Here is a 17,444-nt window from a genome sequence, read left to right as displayed (position 1 = left end):
AAATCCGGCTGCGTGCCACAAACAAGCAGGACCTCACAAGCACCTCCAGTGCCTGCCACCATTCCCTCTCTCAGCAGGATGACAAAGGGGAGGTTTTTAGCCCCCAGCCCTTGTAAGGTGCCACTCAAGTGGGGCCACAAGGCCTGGGGGGAGGCAGCTGCCATGTTACCAAGCACCCGGGGCCCCCTGGCCTCCACCTCCGCAGCCTTCCCCAGGAAGCTCCTATGAGGTCACTGCCCTATGAGGTCACTGCCTCTCCACGGAAGCCCCCTATGAGGTCGCAGCTCTATGCAGTCACTGTCTTCCTCAGGAAGCCTCCTATGAGGTCACTGCTTCCCAGCCTTCCCCAGGAAGCCCTTATGAAGTCACTGTACTATAAGGTCACTGCACTATGACATCACTGCCTCCCCCAGGAGGTCCCCTGGGACATTGTGTCCCTGTGAGACCCCTGCCACCCTAAAGAAGTCCCCCTATGAGGTCACAGCCCTATGAGGTCACCGCCTCCCCCAGGATGCTCCCTATGCGGTCACAGCCCTATGAGGTCACTGCCTCCTAAGGAAGCCCCCTATGACATCACTGTTTTCCCCAGGAACCTCCTTATAAGGTCACTGCCTCCCTAAGGAACCCCCATATGACGTCACCACCTCCCTAAAGAAGCCCCTATGACGTCACCGAGCCGCTTTAGAACGTCCCCGCGCGGTGCCCGCTGGGTAATGTAGTCCGCGGGCCGTGGCGGGGCGGCGGCGGGCCTACCGTACCCAGAACCCCCCGCGGCGCCGCTGCCGCCGCCGCCGCCTGCCGTGCGCACAAGATGGCGGCGCGGGTGGGCCGGGGCGGCGGGCGGTGAGGGCGCGGGGGGCAGGGGCTGCCCCGGGCCCGCCATGACCTACACGGCGGAGCAGCTGGACGGCGTGAGGCGGTGAGCGGGGCCGGGGGGAGCCGGGGAGGGCTGCTGGGGGTGAAGGGGGGTGGGTTCGGCCCCCGGTGGGGGCCCCGTCGCGCTCCGTGCGCTGCGCTGAGGGAGGGGAGCCGGCCCGTGACGGCTGCCCTGTGTGTGCTCCCCCCCCTCAGGATAAAGAGCTGCCGCAACTACTACGAGATCCTGGGCGTGGAGAGGGATGCCAGCGAGGAGGACCTGAAGAAAGCCTACCGCAAGCTGGCCCTGAAATTCCACCCGGACAAGAACCGCGCTCCCGGCGCCACCGAGGCCTTCAAAGGTGCGTGAGGGGCGGGCGGCACGGCCTGCGGACACCTGCACCTGTGAGCCTCGCACCTGTACGGCTGGGCTCCTACAGGGCCTTCAAAATACAGATCGGAGGGAAAGGCATCGCAGGGCTCGTTCCTAGATAGCACTGGAGGGTCAGTAACGCTCTGGGGATGTACTGGTTATGGCACAGAACGTGTTGTGTAATCAGTAACTCCTCAGAGTCTTAATTAGAACGTCAAAAAAACACGTGCAAATATATAAAATCAAAGAGTACTCTAAAGAGCAGTCAGGTGTTGGAACAAGTTGCCCAGGGAGGTGGTGGAGTCACCATCCCTGGGGGCGTTCAAGGAAAGGTTGGACGTGGTGCTTGGGGACAGGGTTCAGTGGGTGACACTGGTGGTAGGGGGATGGTTGGACCAGGTGATCTTGGAGGCCTCTTCCAACTGTAACAGTTCTGTGATTCTAAATCCATTATTATGTGCCTGGGCTGTTCAGTATTGGTGCAGTCCAAGCCTGCATCAGCAATGTTAGCATCTAAACTCTTAGCATCTTCCACATTCTCACCGTGCTACAACCACATAAAACTAGCACTGTAAGTCAGTGCTAAGGAAACTAGGCTTTCACTTGCTGTGTATTAGAATAAGGAATTCTTGAAGTTTTCTTAATTTTTTTGTGTTAGGGTTGTATTTCAGTATAAACTTATTTACAGCCATTTTCTATCAAAGACCAAGGAAGATGATGAACCAAACGAGCTACTTCCAGGTGGTTTGACGTGCACTGTGAATAAATATGCAGGTACAGCTTCACAAACATCTCTGCTGACAGAAAGCTTGGAATATGGGTCTGCATTTTAATTACTCTCTGCAGTTCTTAACTTTGTGTTAACTGTATTTCATGGATGGAGGTGCACAGCTGTGTCAATACTTAGTTTGACCTGATTAAAAAGTTACGTTCTCCCTCAGTCTCTTAACATAGGTGGTCTCTCACATCTTGGTTTTCCAAATGCTTAACTCTCTCCGTATACTTCAACATTTTTGTCTTTTTCCTGGTGTCAGTGATAGCAGGAAATAGGTTCCATCACAGGTAATGTTGGTGTTGTAATGCTACTTACACAAAGGTAGCTCTTTCAAAAGTAAATGAGTCTGGCCATGCACAAATTTTCTATGCCTGCTTGGGTATTTTGTTAATCTGCTTAGAGAATTCCCACACCTGGAGGTGCTGTGTTGTAACACTTCTTTCAATTCATTCTCCAGCAATAGGCAATGCTTTTGCAGTTCTCAGCAACCCTGAAAAACGATTGCGATACGATGAATTTGGAACTGACCAAGAGCATGTCAGCACTGGCCAGGCCAGGCACTATAACTACTACACAGAATTTGAAGCAGACATTACACCAGAAGAAATATTCAATGTGTTTTTTGGCGGGCACTTTCCTACAGGTTGGTATCCATCTGCACTATTTCTGAAATGTAATAAACTGACACGAGACCATAAAGGAAGCTCAGCTCCTCTTTATATTGCTCAGGTAGCTAAATTATAGTTCAGAGAAGAGCAAAAACCTGTTTGGATTTACTTTTTTTTTTTCCTCCTGACTTTTTATGCCTGGAAAAGTTCCCCTAATGCACTGTTTAAACTTAAAGTTGTAGTAAGTTTGGTCCCTAGAAAAGCTCAAAGCTCAGCTTTGCTGTCCCAGAGTGCTGCTAGAAGAGAGAGCTGTGATGGGGGGTAACGGCTGTTGCTGCTGGGGCATGTTCCTGACACCCCGGCCTTCGTGAGGACTTCTGGCAGCACTAGTTAGGGGTCAGGACATCTTAATTCGGCAAGGGTTTAGGCTGTTTGATACTTGGTTGGGCAAAATTTTTGTACCAGCACCAGCTGAAGACTCTTCTTTTTGTTGTTCTTCCCCCCATTGTCGGAAGTCAGCGATGGTTTGGGAGGCAAAGCAAGGTGTGAATGGGAAGGGATCAGAGGCATCTTTGATGGCGTTGTCCTCAAGACATGTTCCTGCGTTACAGCACAGCAGCAGCTCCTGGTGTTGCAGTCTCAGTGCCCTTGTAACTGGGAAAACATAAGGAGTTTGTCTCTCAGCACCAAGTCAAAGAAGTTAAAGCTTCTTGTCATAGAAAGCGATGCCTGCCAGTGAGATCTGGCTGTTTGAAATACAGAATAGTAGAGCCTGTACCTGCAGCACCTCTGTGCTTGTCTTAGTCCAGCCTTGGCTTTTCTGTTTGTACTGAAAATGGGAAGATGTTGCAAGCCCACTGGAATGCAGGTTAGGTTTAAAAGTAAATCTGAAAGCTGTGGTGAGCTCAGGCATCTTGTTGCCACCATCACCAGTCTTTGATGAATTGCTTTAGTGCTTTTGCCTGCTGGTTCGCACTTCCAAGGCATAACATAAAGTAACAAATCCGTTACTATAGCCTTAAGCAATAGGCACAGGTTACAAGTTACGACTTAAAAGCTACTCATTACTGTGGTCTGTGTGGTAGCATCTCATAGCTAAGAGGATCTCAGATCACTTTCAAAGTTTGATCATTAAGTTTGTAAAGTGTGCTGAGCTCAGGCTGGCATGATTCCCTCCCACTTTGCAGGAGATGGCACCTGCACATGCCTTTTGCTTTGGCCACAGGTGAGACATTGTCCATTTGTGGAACGTGGTTGCTACATAGCTGTAGGCTTGGAATTAAGGATTGAAAACTGAGGAGCTGCAGGAAGAACTTAGGTACTGGGCACGGCTGTTACCTAATAGGTAGAGTGACCTGAAGAAGCGTAGGGGAGGTTTTATCCAAATGGTGAAGAATATGAAAATAAACATGATTTCATAGTAATAGCTCTCAGTAATAAACAAAAATTTCTTCACCAAAAAACTTGCTTGGACCTAAATTTACATATGTTTTCAGAACCTAAAAGTGAGGTTTTTCTTTACGGAATATCAATTCAGTAGTTTTCCAAAATGGCAAAATCCATGGCTTCTACTTAGGAAGAGAGCTAACAGTAAGAGCACGTGCAGATGGGTAATATAAAGAGAACATTTTTCATGCTGTCATAATGTTAAGTGGGGATTGTGCATGTGAACTGAAGTTTGTGTTAAGATGCAGTCTTTGCTGTTTGTTTGTTTTGTGTTTGTTTTGTTTTGACACTTTGCTAGCACCAGGGTTTTTGGAAATCTAATTCAGAAATGGTGTTAGACAAAACTCATTCACATAGACTAAGGGCAGATTTATGGCATGTCAGCTTATAAACCGAAGAGAGACTGTTGTAATTATGATGGGTAGGGGCTACAAATTGAACTTCTTTCTCTTAAAAAATAAATGTGCATGGAAGGAAAGAAACTGGGGGCAAAAATTCTGTGAGAAACTTTGGATTGGGGAATTGTTTTTCTAGCTACCCTGCAAAAGCCATTCCTCATTTCCACACTCATATCCATTCTTTTGGAGTTTGATAAAACGTTGCCTGAGCAACATTAAATGATAGAAGCTTTCTTTTTCAAGAAAAAAATTCTTCTTCAACCCCTCTTTTACTTTGTTAGTCCTGTGCAGTGTTGTATCTTTGAATGACCAATGAAGCAGGTGTTTTGACACAACAACGAAGATCACTTCCCCAATTTCTTGCACAATTCTTTGAGAAATTCAGATAAAAGACAGTATAAGAGTGTTTTAAAATAATTTGTAGTTTGATTTCCCAAGGCTTAAAAATAGCTTGGTATGCCTTTTGTATGGCCATAAATTTCAATTCTTCATTACAAAGATGCTTTGAATCTCAAAAGAGGGGAGCTCAGCTATTATTTAGATACTTTCATGGTGTTACAGTCAGAGTTCAAGCTTCTAATCAAAACATCATATGCAATTTTTAAAAATTCTAAAGTGAGGAAAGAATAAGTCAGTGTGCAAGAAAGGAAATCCTGAATTGTACTTTTTTCCTCAAAAAGCTATTTTATTAATCTCTTTTGACATTAACAGTTTCACTTAATGATTTTATAATAGCTTGATGAAAGAGAAAATAGAACTGACTGTAGAAGAGCATTTCTGGTAATTATCTGAAGCCATAGTTCGGGGCCTGAATCTGGTGACGCAAATTAATTTTTCTGCTTGAAGCCTGGAGATGCAACATAAATTGCAGCCTTGCAAGTGAATATAACAAAAATAAAGTATGAGGTACAATTTTTATATAAAAATAATTCTCCGATTTTCTTAATTTTTGTAAATTAGGATGGAGCAGGGGTGAATTTCACAATTTCTCTGGTACGCTCTTTTTGGAATAACACATTGCTTTGACATTCAAATCTAAGGTCTCAAAACTATTACTCTGTCTGTGTAATATAAGCCTGAATAATCAACCAGAAACACAAGTACAGGTAAACACCAGCAGCCAGTTGAAAACCACGACTCTTTTGGCTTCTTTTAACAGGAAATATCCACATGTTTTCAAATGTAGCCAGAGACGCACACTATTATCCACGGAGGCACCGTGAAAGAGCATGGACACAGGAGCAAGAGGAGGAAGAAAACAGGCCACAGGTAGCCAGGAGAACGGATCTCTTGGGCTTAAACATTTCACCAGGGTGAGGGGTTCACGTATACATCTGAAGCCTGTTGAGACTTTCCCATCCTTAAATGCTCAATGCTTATCCTTAAGTGCTGCAGCCAAAATGGATGACTTGAAAAGTAACCGTATTGTTGTTGTTCTGTTTTTAAAGCAATGATAAATAAATTATTTTGGTAGGATCGCAGGCTTTGGAGTTTCTGCAACCAGGCATATTTCACTGGTGCTTGGTTTTTGCAAGCTCTGAGGGCTTGATAATCTAACAATGATCAGTCCAAATGTGAACTGATATCTAATACAGAAGTACTGGCTCGTCCTCGTGGCATATTGAATTCTTCAGTAAATTAGCATACAGTTTCATCCCAGGTGCTGCTATAGGCTTTTTCCAGCCCAGAGCAAAATGGGTCTGGGATACATCTCTACCAGCTGAAACTTGATGAGACACCAGGTATCGTGTGCTGTTAGCACAGGCACCTATACGCTCACACTGCACACCTTGGAAAAAATCTTCCTTCAGAGGCAGTCTATTAAAAAGGTCACTCTCCAAGAAAGACAATTTTTCTCCTATTGAGTCTTTTATAGGCAGGCTTTGAAAAAAACTTGCACAGCCTGTAGACAGCTGAGCTGGGGCAAATGAATCCCACCAACTACTACGTCGGGTATTGTTGCTGTCCCAGGACGGAGAACAGAGCCTAAACAACTATAATGTTCTGCTCCTAATTACAAAAAGGCAGTTTAAAAATCAAATGAGCAGGAGTAAAGGTCTGTGGTTGGTCTCTGCCTAGCAGAACTCTTTGATCTTTAGGACTTTTTTCACTCTTTTGCTCTACAAAATCAATTCAAACAACATAGCAAGTGCTTGCATTCTGCCTCAAGTTACGCTACATATTGTCTCTTCAGCCTTTACTTTCAAGTGGCTTTGTCCAGTGTTCAGACAGACTGAGATTTTTGGAATACATGCAAATTTCAGAAATGCATAGGCAGAAATGGGAATCGCGGTGCTCCTTTGGTTTGGACTGTCAGCTGGTCACTGGCAGACAGTGTTGTGGGCATCTGCTGCCTTGGGGAGGGAGCTGTAGATGAAGGCAATGCTCTGAAAATGTAATTGGAAGAAAATGGCTTTCAGGAGCTTGAAGAGAGCATTAATAAAGGTTATTTAAAATGTCATCCTTGTCAGCATTTGAAAGTACTTGTCTTTTTTTTTCCTAAGTTTACATTTAATGTGTTGTTGATTTATGATAACCAGATTTCTGTGCATGGGCATCGTTTTCTGTATATATCTTTATTTGTCAACTTATCGTTGTTCTTTTCAGAACTCATATTCTGCATTTATTCAGTTGATGCCAGTTTTCATAATAATAATAGTGTCGGTTATAACTCAGCTGATGGCGACTAACCCACCCTACAGCCTCTTCTACAAATCGTAAGTCACTTGAAAACAATTCCTTCCGGTCCTTGGTGTTGAGATAAGAGGTAGATAGAAGTTGGGCTGGATAGAAGAATGCTTGTTACTGTTCTCTTCCGCTCATTCTAGAAACTGTTATCAATTTGTAAATAAGGAAATACCAGCAGTCTCTGCTAAGTTCTCCTAAACGCTGTCGCTGTGAAGTAGATGGTGGTGAGCTGTGTTGTGCTGTGTACCGAACAAATAGAGGCGCTGAGCCAGCGCGCTTACCCAACTGGTGTGAAATGCACAATGATACAGTAGTAGGAATGTGGGTGTAGCTTAGCTACAGGACTGATCAGCCCTAGAGGGTCTGTGGATTGCCTCTGACATTCCCCTGTAAAGCAATTAGGAAATCAAGCCTGCAGTTGGCACTGTAAATCCAAATCTGCTCTGGAGCCTAAATTCCTCTCGAAAATTTGTCAAGCTCCACAAACCATAAATACTTTGAAATGCCCTGGTTTAGTGCCTGTAAAGAGGCAGGATCCCCACGTTGCAGAACACAAACTAAACTGGTCAGCTGCGGAAACAATGAGCGCCAGGCCTGCAGTAATCCGAGTTTGTGGGGCAGAGGAAAACCCATTTACTGCTCCCAGCATCCAGCACTGGGAGGAAGGAAGATCTCTAGACTGGTTCAGTCAGCTGCCCTGGCTCTTAATGAGATAAGAATGGGAGTCGGCGTATTTCAACACCCTGCAGGCTGGGGACTGCTACACACAGCAGTAGCAGAGTGCTCTACAAACTCTCCTTGCCTCCCTTTTAGGAGCAAAACTGTTTACATTTAGGCCCATATGCTCCTCGGTGTAGCTTTAATTGGTCCCAAGGCCCTTTACTGTTCGTTACCACAAGATGTCAGTATGTAGACCTAGCATGAGAACAAGATGGTTGGTGGCTTAGTTCTTCTGTTCGTGGTTTTTTTGTTGTTGTAGTTGTTTTTTTCTTTCCCGAGAGCGTTTTTGCTATCTGCCAGTCCTGTGTGAAACCTCCCACGCTGCCCCCAGAGCAGCTAATCTCGCTGGCTTTCCTCACTGCCTCCCCCTTTCCTGTTGATTTGAGATAGTCAGGCCTCAGCCTGGTATACAGTTACAGATGCTGTTTCTCTAAATCCTGTCTTTAAAAAAACTAACAGCTCTGAAAGAAAGTGTTTATATAAGGAGAGCGTACATGTCTGAGACACAGAAAGAAGGAAAAGAGGAGCCCAGGAAATGGAAGGGGCAAACTGAATTCCATTGGGTAGAGGGTAACTTCACATTTTGGCTACCTGCCTCTTTCTCTGCGCAGCGATTTGAAAAAGCTCCTGGATATCTTTGCTCAAGTAAAAACTCAGTAGCAGAGGATAGTTTAGCCTCGTGTCTGTGCCACGGTGGCTTGTTCTACCTATGGGGTGCTCCACGTACTACCTAGCTTACTGGTGATTATAAAACACTAAAGGAAAATGTAACTAAAATCCCCCCACTAATTCTTATTTCTACCGATTAATCCAGAAATCAGGAAAACCTACATCCAACTACACCATGCCCTAAACAATACTGGTCCATGTGACTTTGCTATAGTCTTTATATTTGCCATCATTTCCAATGGATTTCTGGACTTAGCTTGCCAGAAGTTAACAGTAAACAGAAGAAAGGGTGTGGAGCTTCTGTTTAAAGATAAAATTTGCACTTACACTTTAGAAGTATTTTGACTGAGCTGTTGAGAACAAACGTGGTATTTGGAAGGGACTGTGAGCTCTGAATCAGAGATATCTACAAAGAACTAAGTATTATGTATTTTCACTGTGTTATTTTTTTTTTCAGTGAATTCTATGTGAAGAGCTTGCTGTGCCTGAGGCTTGTAGTTTCCTTATTGGGTGGCTGAGGGAGCTATAGTCCTGCAGGAAGTGACTGAGAAGTTGTAAAGATTCTGTTTTGGAAACGTTCATTGCAAGAAATTTCTCACTGTTTCTTTGTTTGAACTGCTGCAGAATGTTTTTTCTCCGTGATGTTTTCACAGGTCCATAGGCCATGTTATTAGCAGAGAAACAGAGAACTTGCAGGTGCCTTACTATGTTGATAAAAACTTTGAGAAGAATTATCAAGGAGCAGAACTTCAAGAGCTAGAGAAAACCGTTGAAAAAGATTACATAGACTATATTCAGACCAGCTGCTGGAAGGAGAAACAGCAGAGTAAGTTATATTTGTTACAAGTGCTTGCCTGCACCCTGTGTACAGTTGTATGATGGCTGCGGTTCACAAAGCACTGCCATTTTAGCCTCATTTTCCATTGCATGTAATTTCTCAAATTTGCAGTGGTGTTTCTCACATCTGTTCTTAACTCCGAATTTGTTATTCTTGAGGGGCTGTCAGAGTTCATTGTAGGTGATTGAGAGAGAAGTGGAAAGTTGATTCCACTATTAGAGACTTTTTTTTCCACTCAGTCTTTGTGCTTGACTACCTCTTAGCGATGATGTTTTAAACGCTATCGTCCAGCACATTTATTTAGCTCTGACAGTTTGTTAGGTCTAGGAGAGACCTTGAGGCATCACCTAATCAATGTTTCCTTTGCTGAGGCGGAATCAGTTTTACTTTGACTAGCTCCACAAGCAGATCATCTAACTCCTCTTCTTCAAACCTTCACCAGGAAGACAGGCTATAGCTTTTGAAAATCTGTGTTAACTGGTATCAGTTTTCAAAGAGTGCTTCTGTGATTATTTCATGCACTTATTTGCATATTCTATCTTTAGAGGAGTTTGAGATCATGTTTTTCACTGTAGTCAAGACTGTCTTTTAAAGACAAGAATTGAATGCAGAGAGGGAGAATGTAAGAACATGAGCATTCTAAATGATTTCTCCCGTGTCAGTTCTCAGTCAATCTTTTCTTTTCATCCAGAGACGTTTTTCTTATTTTAAGTTAAAATTACTAATCTTGCTCTTAAGGAGAAGTATGCAGACGTAGAATCTGAAGTTGAAATAAATAAAAAGAACCCATAATGTGAAACCCTAAAAATGCCAAGTAATCCCTTAACTTTTGGTTTGCTTGACTTATCTCTGAACATCTATGGCTGGTAGCACCAGCCCCCAGGTACAATGTGTCCGTTAATAAACATAAACGTAAGCTTCATGTGTAGGCTTGCCATAGGAATAGATTTATTTTTTTTCCCCCTTAGAGGAAAACTCCTTGTAGGTAACCTAGTGCAACTAAAAATCATTGTATTGTCTGTTTCATGTAGACCTTTATGACCTTTCTGTGCCCTGAAATGGGCAACAGGGTTTGCAGAGGGACTGATAGAGTGAGGGAAGTAATCCAGCACTGAATGCCAAGTAATGTCTGTAAGGCAACCTCCTCTAGGACTTTTTACACCTAGACTTTTTTATACTCTTTTTTTATAGTCTGTGTATTAGTCACATACTTGCAAATATGCTTACATTGTCCACAATAAGCACTATCCTGAGGAGACCACTGTAATAAAAAAAAAAAAAAAAAGTTTTTTCAGAATGATAACCACCGAGGCCAGTGAGAGCGGACAATGAGCTCAGCTGAAACAGTGCTAATTTTCCTACAGCCCAGTTTGTAAAAATACTTTTTTGACTAACTCATTTTTTTATATAATGATTTTGAATACAAGATGAGGTTCTGGTAAAAAGTTGCCTTGGAGACCCTGGGAGAGTTGTTAATGAGCTGCTGTTTCATAATTTTGGTCAACTGATTCCTGTGTAAGTGCGTAACTTTGTGGTTGACTTCTTTGTCAGTTGAATGTCTATTAATAGTAGGTTTGTTGTATTTACTGAAGGTACACTTCTCTTTAGCACCAGCAAAATGAACACACATTATATGAACAGTTTAAATTAAAGACCTTGATTTTTATGATCTGAAAAGGGCTACCTGGGGTCCAGCTACCTTAACAAAAACTTAAAAGGTACCTGATACATCAGTATGTTCCTTAGCTGGTCCCTTCACAGCAAAACAGTGTGTGAAAGGTGCTTATGCTGTGGGTTTTGGTGCTCTGACATGCTCTGATATGGTTAAATACAAAAGGCAAGTCTCAGGTTTTTACAGATGATTGTTCAGCTGTAGTAGCACAGTTGTGAAGTAAGACTGCAAAGAGCTCTGAATCAAAGAATAACAATTACACAACTGAAAACAGAGAAAATGCATAGCTGGAAATATGTATTTTAGGAGTTCCTTAAAGAGAATAACTTCAGTCAACAAAGGTTGAAGGAACAGCAGTGTAAAAGATTGAAAAACACAAGAAACTTAGATGACAGAATGGATGCTGTCGAAGCGCAGATATTGGCAGAAAATAATCGTGCCCAAGTGGACAAGTTGGGCAAAAGAGGCTAAAAGTCTGTGCTGCAGAACTCTGGGGACTTGGAAACGATTACCCAAGTCTGGTTCTGCTGAAGGGTCGTCTAGACTCTGTGCTCAGCACATCTGCAGTCTACTTGAGTGGTGTTCCAGTTAGAAAAAATGAAGATTGATTCCTGACCTAAAATTAAGATGTTTGTGCCTGTCGGTTTATCAAGCTTTTCAGTAAATAGATGGAGGCTTATATAGACGGAGCTCATATGGCTTTAAATTTCAGTGGCGTAGGGACAGAGCACGTAAGGCATGAAAGGCCCTATTGAGAAGTTCTTTCCCTACTGAATGATTTGGTAAAATGAGGGACTTGTACGATGTACAAAAGCTCTTTGAAAAATTGAATGTCGTCAGGTAGCCTGTGCTTAGGGAAATTTTGACCTTTTCAGAAATAAATTACTGCTATTCTCATAGGTGCATCTAATCCTGGATCTAAATTATTCTTCAGGGAGAAAGCTATATTAAGACTTCCTTAACTAATCAGCAAAAGATGCTTCTCTGAGTTGCTGGGGGGAGATTATTCAAACAATGGGATTATTTCAGTTACATGTTGCTTTTGAGAAGAAGGGGAAATGTATGCAAAGTACATTCAAGATTGTGCTGTTTGAAAGCCCCTGTGCCCTTTCATTAACAAGCCTTTTATCTAGCTGTTCACCTTCCTGTAATCAATTAAAAAAAGAAGAAATAAAAGAATTCACATTGCCTTCTGGGCCAACCTCTTGGCAGACGGAGTTTGAATTCTGACAAGTGCAACATCAAAAAAAAAAAAAAAAAATACACAACAATCACCATCTATACTTTAAAGTGTCTGTTTGGATGGATGTTTGGGACCCTTGCAGAACGGGTTTGTCAGAAGAATTGCATTTCTCATTTACGTGGGCAGGGATGTACATCGTGTAACTCCTGCTTAGCTGCAGGCAGCTGACGTAGCCTGAAGAAAGCAATAAGGAAAGTAGTCACGAGGTTCTCTTTCCTTCTGGCTTGTCACTTAACTACTGCTGGCAGGTGCAGAGTGAACTCCTCTCCATCGGTCTGTGCCTGCTGAAACATCAGTGCACAAGGAGATGAGGTGTAATTAGGTTGTAAATGCTGGTGTTGACTTAGACGGTGGCTGTTTAGCAGACCAAATGGTATCTTACTAACACGCATATAGTTAGTTTAAATATGCACAGTAAGTTTGCTTTTAAGAATGCGTATATATTTAATCACTGTAAGTCATTAACAAAGCTTTCAATCTTATGTGACTTCTAAGCTATATTTTTATAGTTTGTTTCCTTTGTAGACCATAATAGTCCTATTTTGGGTTTCAGTTATTGCCCAACTGGTGCACTGGTAGAGTCTTTGGTTTATTATAACTCTGAATTTTTAAGCAATTATGGGAAGTTTTCTTAAGCAGCTAGCCTGGTTAAACATGATGGCCTCTCTTCAAAGAAAGCTCCTATAACATGCACAGATATATTGAAATAAGGTGAACTAAAAAAAAATCATGAGGATAACAAAGCATTGGAAAAGTTACTTGAAGCATGCTCACAGCTTCATCCTAATATATATTTTTTTCATCTTTCAGAGTCTGATTTGTCAAATTTGGCCAAGCTATACAGAGACGAGCGGTTAAAACAGAAAGCAGAATCACTGAAACTTGAGCACTGTGAGAAGCTCTCCAGTCTGATTGGAATGCACAAAGGGGGCTGACCAGGACACACACATTCTGTAGTTTTTATTTATTGCTGTTTTAAATTATGTTTTTATTTTCCTTTGTATAAAAACGGAAGGAGTCTATTGCGAAGAGTGAATATTCGATTCCTTCATATAGTGCAGAGATGGGCCAACACAAGCTGTAGGGCAAGTGTTTGCTTTAATATACTGTACGCTATATTTGGTTCCAAGGACCAGTGGCACTTTGTAAATTAATTCCCTGGGAAATGCTCTGAGTTTGGAATGTGTCTCATCGGTAGTTTGTCTGCCATCCAAACAGTATATGCTTCCCAGGAGAGTAGACAAATGTCTTATGCTTTCTGTATTTTCTATGGACCTGCAATTCACCCGGTCATACCAACCGTGTAGCTCGCAGTACTCAGTGCACTCGCCTTTTCATACTGCTATCAAGTGGATGTCCTTGCCTCTACAGTCGCTTGTAATGAGAATTTAGATGAAAGGCAGCATACGTCCTGTTCAAGTCCAGTATTCAGCGCTTAACTCCGAAGTGTTGAGTACCTGCTTCAGGTAAGCATTTTGACGTGCTCCCAGCTCTCCTTACTGTCAGAAGGACTTGATCGAGTACTTGTCTGGCTGGAGGGAGTCTGCCGCTTCTCCTTAGTGACATGACAAGCTGAGAGCAGAACCACAACGCTGAACAGGAAGATGAGAGCCTGTGAAATGCATCGGTTCCAGCATCTGCCAGACTGCAGAGAAAGGACAACCTTATTTATTTTCTCATACGTTTCCAGTGGCATATTTTTAAGCTGGCTGTATAACTCTGATTTTTATCTGCAAACTCTTCTCCAGCTGTTACAGGGGTCCTGCTTTTTCTGGTACAGTTTTGATGTAGCATATTTTTACTCTTGAGCAGTTATGAATGTTCCACTGTAGAGACTAGCATTGCAAAGAAAAAGATCCATGTAGTAGTGTCTGTTTTTTCTTCATCCTCCTTTATGAAACCTTTAAAGGCAAATTAAGGATGGTTGCACTCAGAAGCAGCAGAGAACACTATTACTCCCCTTGAGCGTCACTGAGCTCCTTAGCCAGTTTTTCTGGTAGTTTACCTGGCTAAGGGTTGAACTAATCCATGTGGACCAACCTGCTTCTGGAGGTTCATATTGTGTTCTTGCCAGGGAGAGGGAAGGAAAATGGGCACCCACGGGGTCCCGTGCAACAGCTGGCCTTGACTTGGTTCTGCTGCCTCCACCAGAACCTGTGCTGAGAGCAGGAAGGCCAGAGCTCCACACAGGGCAGCTTCAGCCCACCCTGCTTCTCTAGCTGCACCCAAAATTCCTCTTTATAGCAGAGCAGGGGCTGGCATATCTGTTCTTAAGTTGTTGATGTGCTAGATATCTATAAAACACACAGAATGAACTATCCTCATTGATACCCTACCCCAGCAGTACAGGGAGTGGTGGCACAGGCTTCTGCCCACCCTCTGTGGGCTGGGGACATGCCGTATGTAGTAGAGGCTGCTCTCACCTGCACATCTCCACAAAACACTGAACAAGCTGTTGCTCTGCTCCTAAAACTGGCAGTGTGTAGGGCAGAGCACCACAACTTGTCTTCACTTAAACCTAGGAAATCAAGTGCTCAGAAGTTTGAGAAATGCCAGAATTAAAACTGCATTTAAAGCTTAGACTGTGGTCTCCTAGTGCTGGGGTGATAGGGTGCAGGCATGTGCCAGTGGGCTGCTGGTGCTGAGGATGAGGCAACTGGGGATGTAGGTGCAAAAAAAACCATCCCCCTTTTGCAGGAAAAGATGTTTTTTCTGTGATCTAGACCAGAGGATGGTTGCTTGTCTCAGGTTTTGAGACTTGAGGCTCCTGCAGGTGAGATGCACGTCCTGCATGTGATTAGCTCAGTGCAGCTACAGCAATATGGCTGTGATTGAAGGGGGGTGTTAAAAAAAAATAACAACACAAAAAATGTACAGTGAGTATTTAAAATAGCACAGCTAGGTTGGTTTTGTTCCCTGTTGGGAACTGCTGTGGGGTCCTTGGAGCAGCTGAGCAGAGTTTGTCAGCCAGAAGTGGCACAGCGTTGTGGGGGCTGTGGTGAACCCTGTTCTGTGTGAGTCTGCAAAGGCAAAAGTGTGTTATTCCAGGTGGGAAAGGGGGCTGACGGTTCAATGGGCAGCCTTAATTCTGGACTATCCCAATTCCGAGCACTTGATACGCCTGCGTATAAAAAGCAAAATTCTCATGTTGCTTTTTATATATTAAATAGTTTGTAGAACGTATGTCAACTCTATTAAAGCGGTTGGACTTAATTCCAGGTTTGGTATCGTTCCTGGGCCAGGGTGTTAGAGGGGACTCTGCGTGCTGGGGGCGTTTGGCTCCCCAAAATGCCGTCGGGGGCGAGCACCGGTGCTGGGTGTGAGCGCTGGGGCTGTGCCAAGGGGGAGGGCAGAAAATCCCCTCGGTGCCGCTGTCCTTCACCAGAGCTGGCTTCCAGGGCCAGCCGATTCCAATAACTCCTGGCCTCTGCGGGGATCCTGGCAGGAGTGGGGGGGGAGCTGCATTTTTCCTGCAAATGGAAGCTTTGGGCCTTTCTGGGCCTGCCTGGCAGGGAGGGCGTTGCTAGGAGACGGGGCCGGCGGCCGCCATTTGCCGCGGGGGTGAGGGAGATGGCGGTGGGCGAGGGGGATGGGGATGGGGATGGGGGTCGGGGCTGAGCTCCTCATGGAGAGTGTATCCCAGTCCCGGCCCAGCAGCCGGGCAGGGGCGGGTTAAGCTCCAGGCCGGGCGTTGTGGTTGCCCTTCGCTTGCCAAGGTTTAAATTTAGTCCCCACATGCACCCGGGCATCGGGTTGCTGGAGGCTGGCAGCGCTGCCACGCACCTGCTGCCGCCGCTTCCTTCACAAAGCCCCAAAAAGCCGCGGCTGACCCCGGCGGGGGCGGCCGGACCAGGCCAGGCACAAGGAGATCCGCACACCCCCCGAAAGAGGCGACCGACACTGTCCTCCTCCGCTCGGCGCCCGGTTTGACTTTGCCCCTTGCCATCCCTCCTGGCCGCTCGGTCCTCGCTTGGGGGATGCTGGGGGTGGCACCGCTTGGGGACAGGCTTTGTGTCCCCCCACCTGGGGACGCAGCATCCCTATGGGGACAGAGCCACGCTGCAGGGCCTCAGCCACCCGGCACGGCCCCGGCGGGGTCTGCGGGTCCCCGGTGGGCTCATGCTTGCAGTGGCCCCGTCCCTACCGCAGACCCCTAAGCCGGGGGTGGCTGTGGCATTTGCACGCCGCCCGACGCTTGGCATCGCCTCCCCCGTGCTGGCGCCCGCTGCACGCATGTGATTGAGGAGCCGGGCGCCGCGGCGAGCAGAGCAGAAGGTCGAGCCTGCTCCCAACCCGACGGCAGCGCCGGGGCAGTCCCCACCATGATCCCCCGCGGCAAGAGGGACGCCGGCCGCCCCGCCGAGCTGCCTGGCCCCGAAGGCATCGCCGAAGGACGTCGGTCCGCCTGGGAGGAGGACGGCCGCCTGTCCGTCCTGCCCCGCGACGACCTCCCCAAGAGCATGTCCGACTCCTCCGTCTCCTCCTACCACTCGGCGCTGTGCTCGGAGACGACAGACACCTTCAAGGACTGCCTGGAGTTCCTGGAAGAGGAGGACGCGGGCCGCCACACCGCCACACCACCTCAGGGTCCCCCCGTGGGCCCCCCGCCGCACGGCCCCGTCCCCAGCCCGCGGCTGGAGCGCGGCCGGCAGGCTCAGCTGTCCGTCACCGCTAAGAATAGCTCGGCGCCAGGCCGCGGGGGCAGGATGGGTCCCCTCCGCGGGGACCGGCCGCCCGCCGCTGCCTTTGGGGACCGGCCGGGCGCGGCGGCACCGGGGACGATGCTCGGTGAGGGGCGGCGGGCCAGGCGGAGCGGCGGGGCCAGCGATTCGGATGAGGCCGACGGCGAGGTGCGGGCGCTGACGGCCAGGTCGTTCCGAAGCCTCTCGGGCCTTCCCGGCACCCGGCTGGACATGTGCAGCTCCCACACCTCCTCCAGCCTCTCCAACTCGCTGTCAGAGGACGGCGGTGGAGGGCGGCGGTGGGCAGCCTGTGGGGAGCCCCGGGGTGCCGAGCTGGCTGGGCTGACGGGGAAGGAGCTGTTTGAGTGCGTGGATGTGGAGCTGGAGAGCAGCGACGCCAAGAAGGGGCACGGCAAGAAGAGGACCGTCCCCAAGCGGCAGATCCAGCTCAAGAGAAAGGAGAGGAAGGAGCCGGGG

The 17,444-nt window shown here is 46.3% G+C and overlaps 1 protein-coding gene across 1 annotated transcript; it reads left to right on the top strand.

Moving 5' to 3' along the window:
* The first annotated feature begins 833 nt into the window (after positions 1-833).
* Positions 834-15,496, top strand: DNAJC18 (DnaJ heat shock protein family (Hsp40) member C18). The gene is made up of 7 exons (XM_032196798.1): positions 834-919; positions 1,072-1,217; positions 2,461-2,646; positions 5,615-5,724; positions 7,063-7,172; positions 9,186-9,358; positions 13,096-15,496. The coding sequence occupies exons 1-7, from the start codon at positions 882-884 to the stop codon at positions 13,218-13,220; spliced, it is 888 nt and encodes a 295-aa protein (XP_032052689.1). The 5' UTR covers positions 834-881; the 3' UTR covers positions 13,221-15,496.
* The last annotated feature ends 1,948 nt before the right edge of the window (positions 15,497-17,444 follow it).

The sequence above is a fragment of the Aythya fuligula genome, chromosome 14, assembly GCF_009819795.1.
Source record: "Aythya fuligula isolate bAytFul2 chromosome 14, bAytFul2.pri, whole genome shotgun sequence".
Taxonomy (NCBI): Eukaryota; Metazoa; Chordata; class Aves; order Anseriformes; family Anatidae; genus Aythya; species Aythya fuligula.
Note: the sequence above shows the minus strand (reverse complement) of the source record. Positions and strands in the feature narration are given on the sequence as shown.

Coding starts and splice junctions, on each gene's coding strand:
- DNAJC18 (XM_032196798.1), top strand. CDS start 882: ATGACCTACACGGCGGAGCAGCTGGACGGCGTGAGGCG. Junction 920..1,071: donor CAGCTGGACGGCGTGAGGCG/GTGAGCGGGGCC, acceptor CCCCCCCCTCAG/GATAAAGAGCTGCCGCAACT. Junction 2,647..5,614: donor TGGCGGGCACTTTCCTACAG/GTTGGTATCCAT, acceptor TTCTTTTAACAG/GAAATATCCACATGTTTTCA.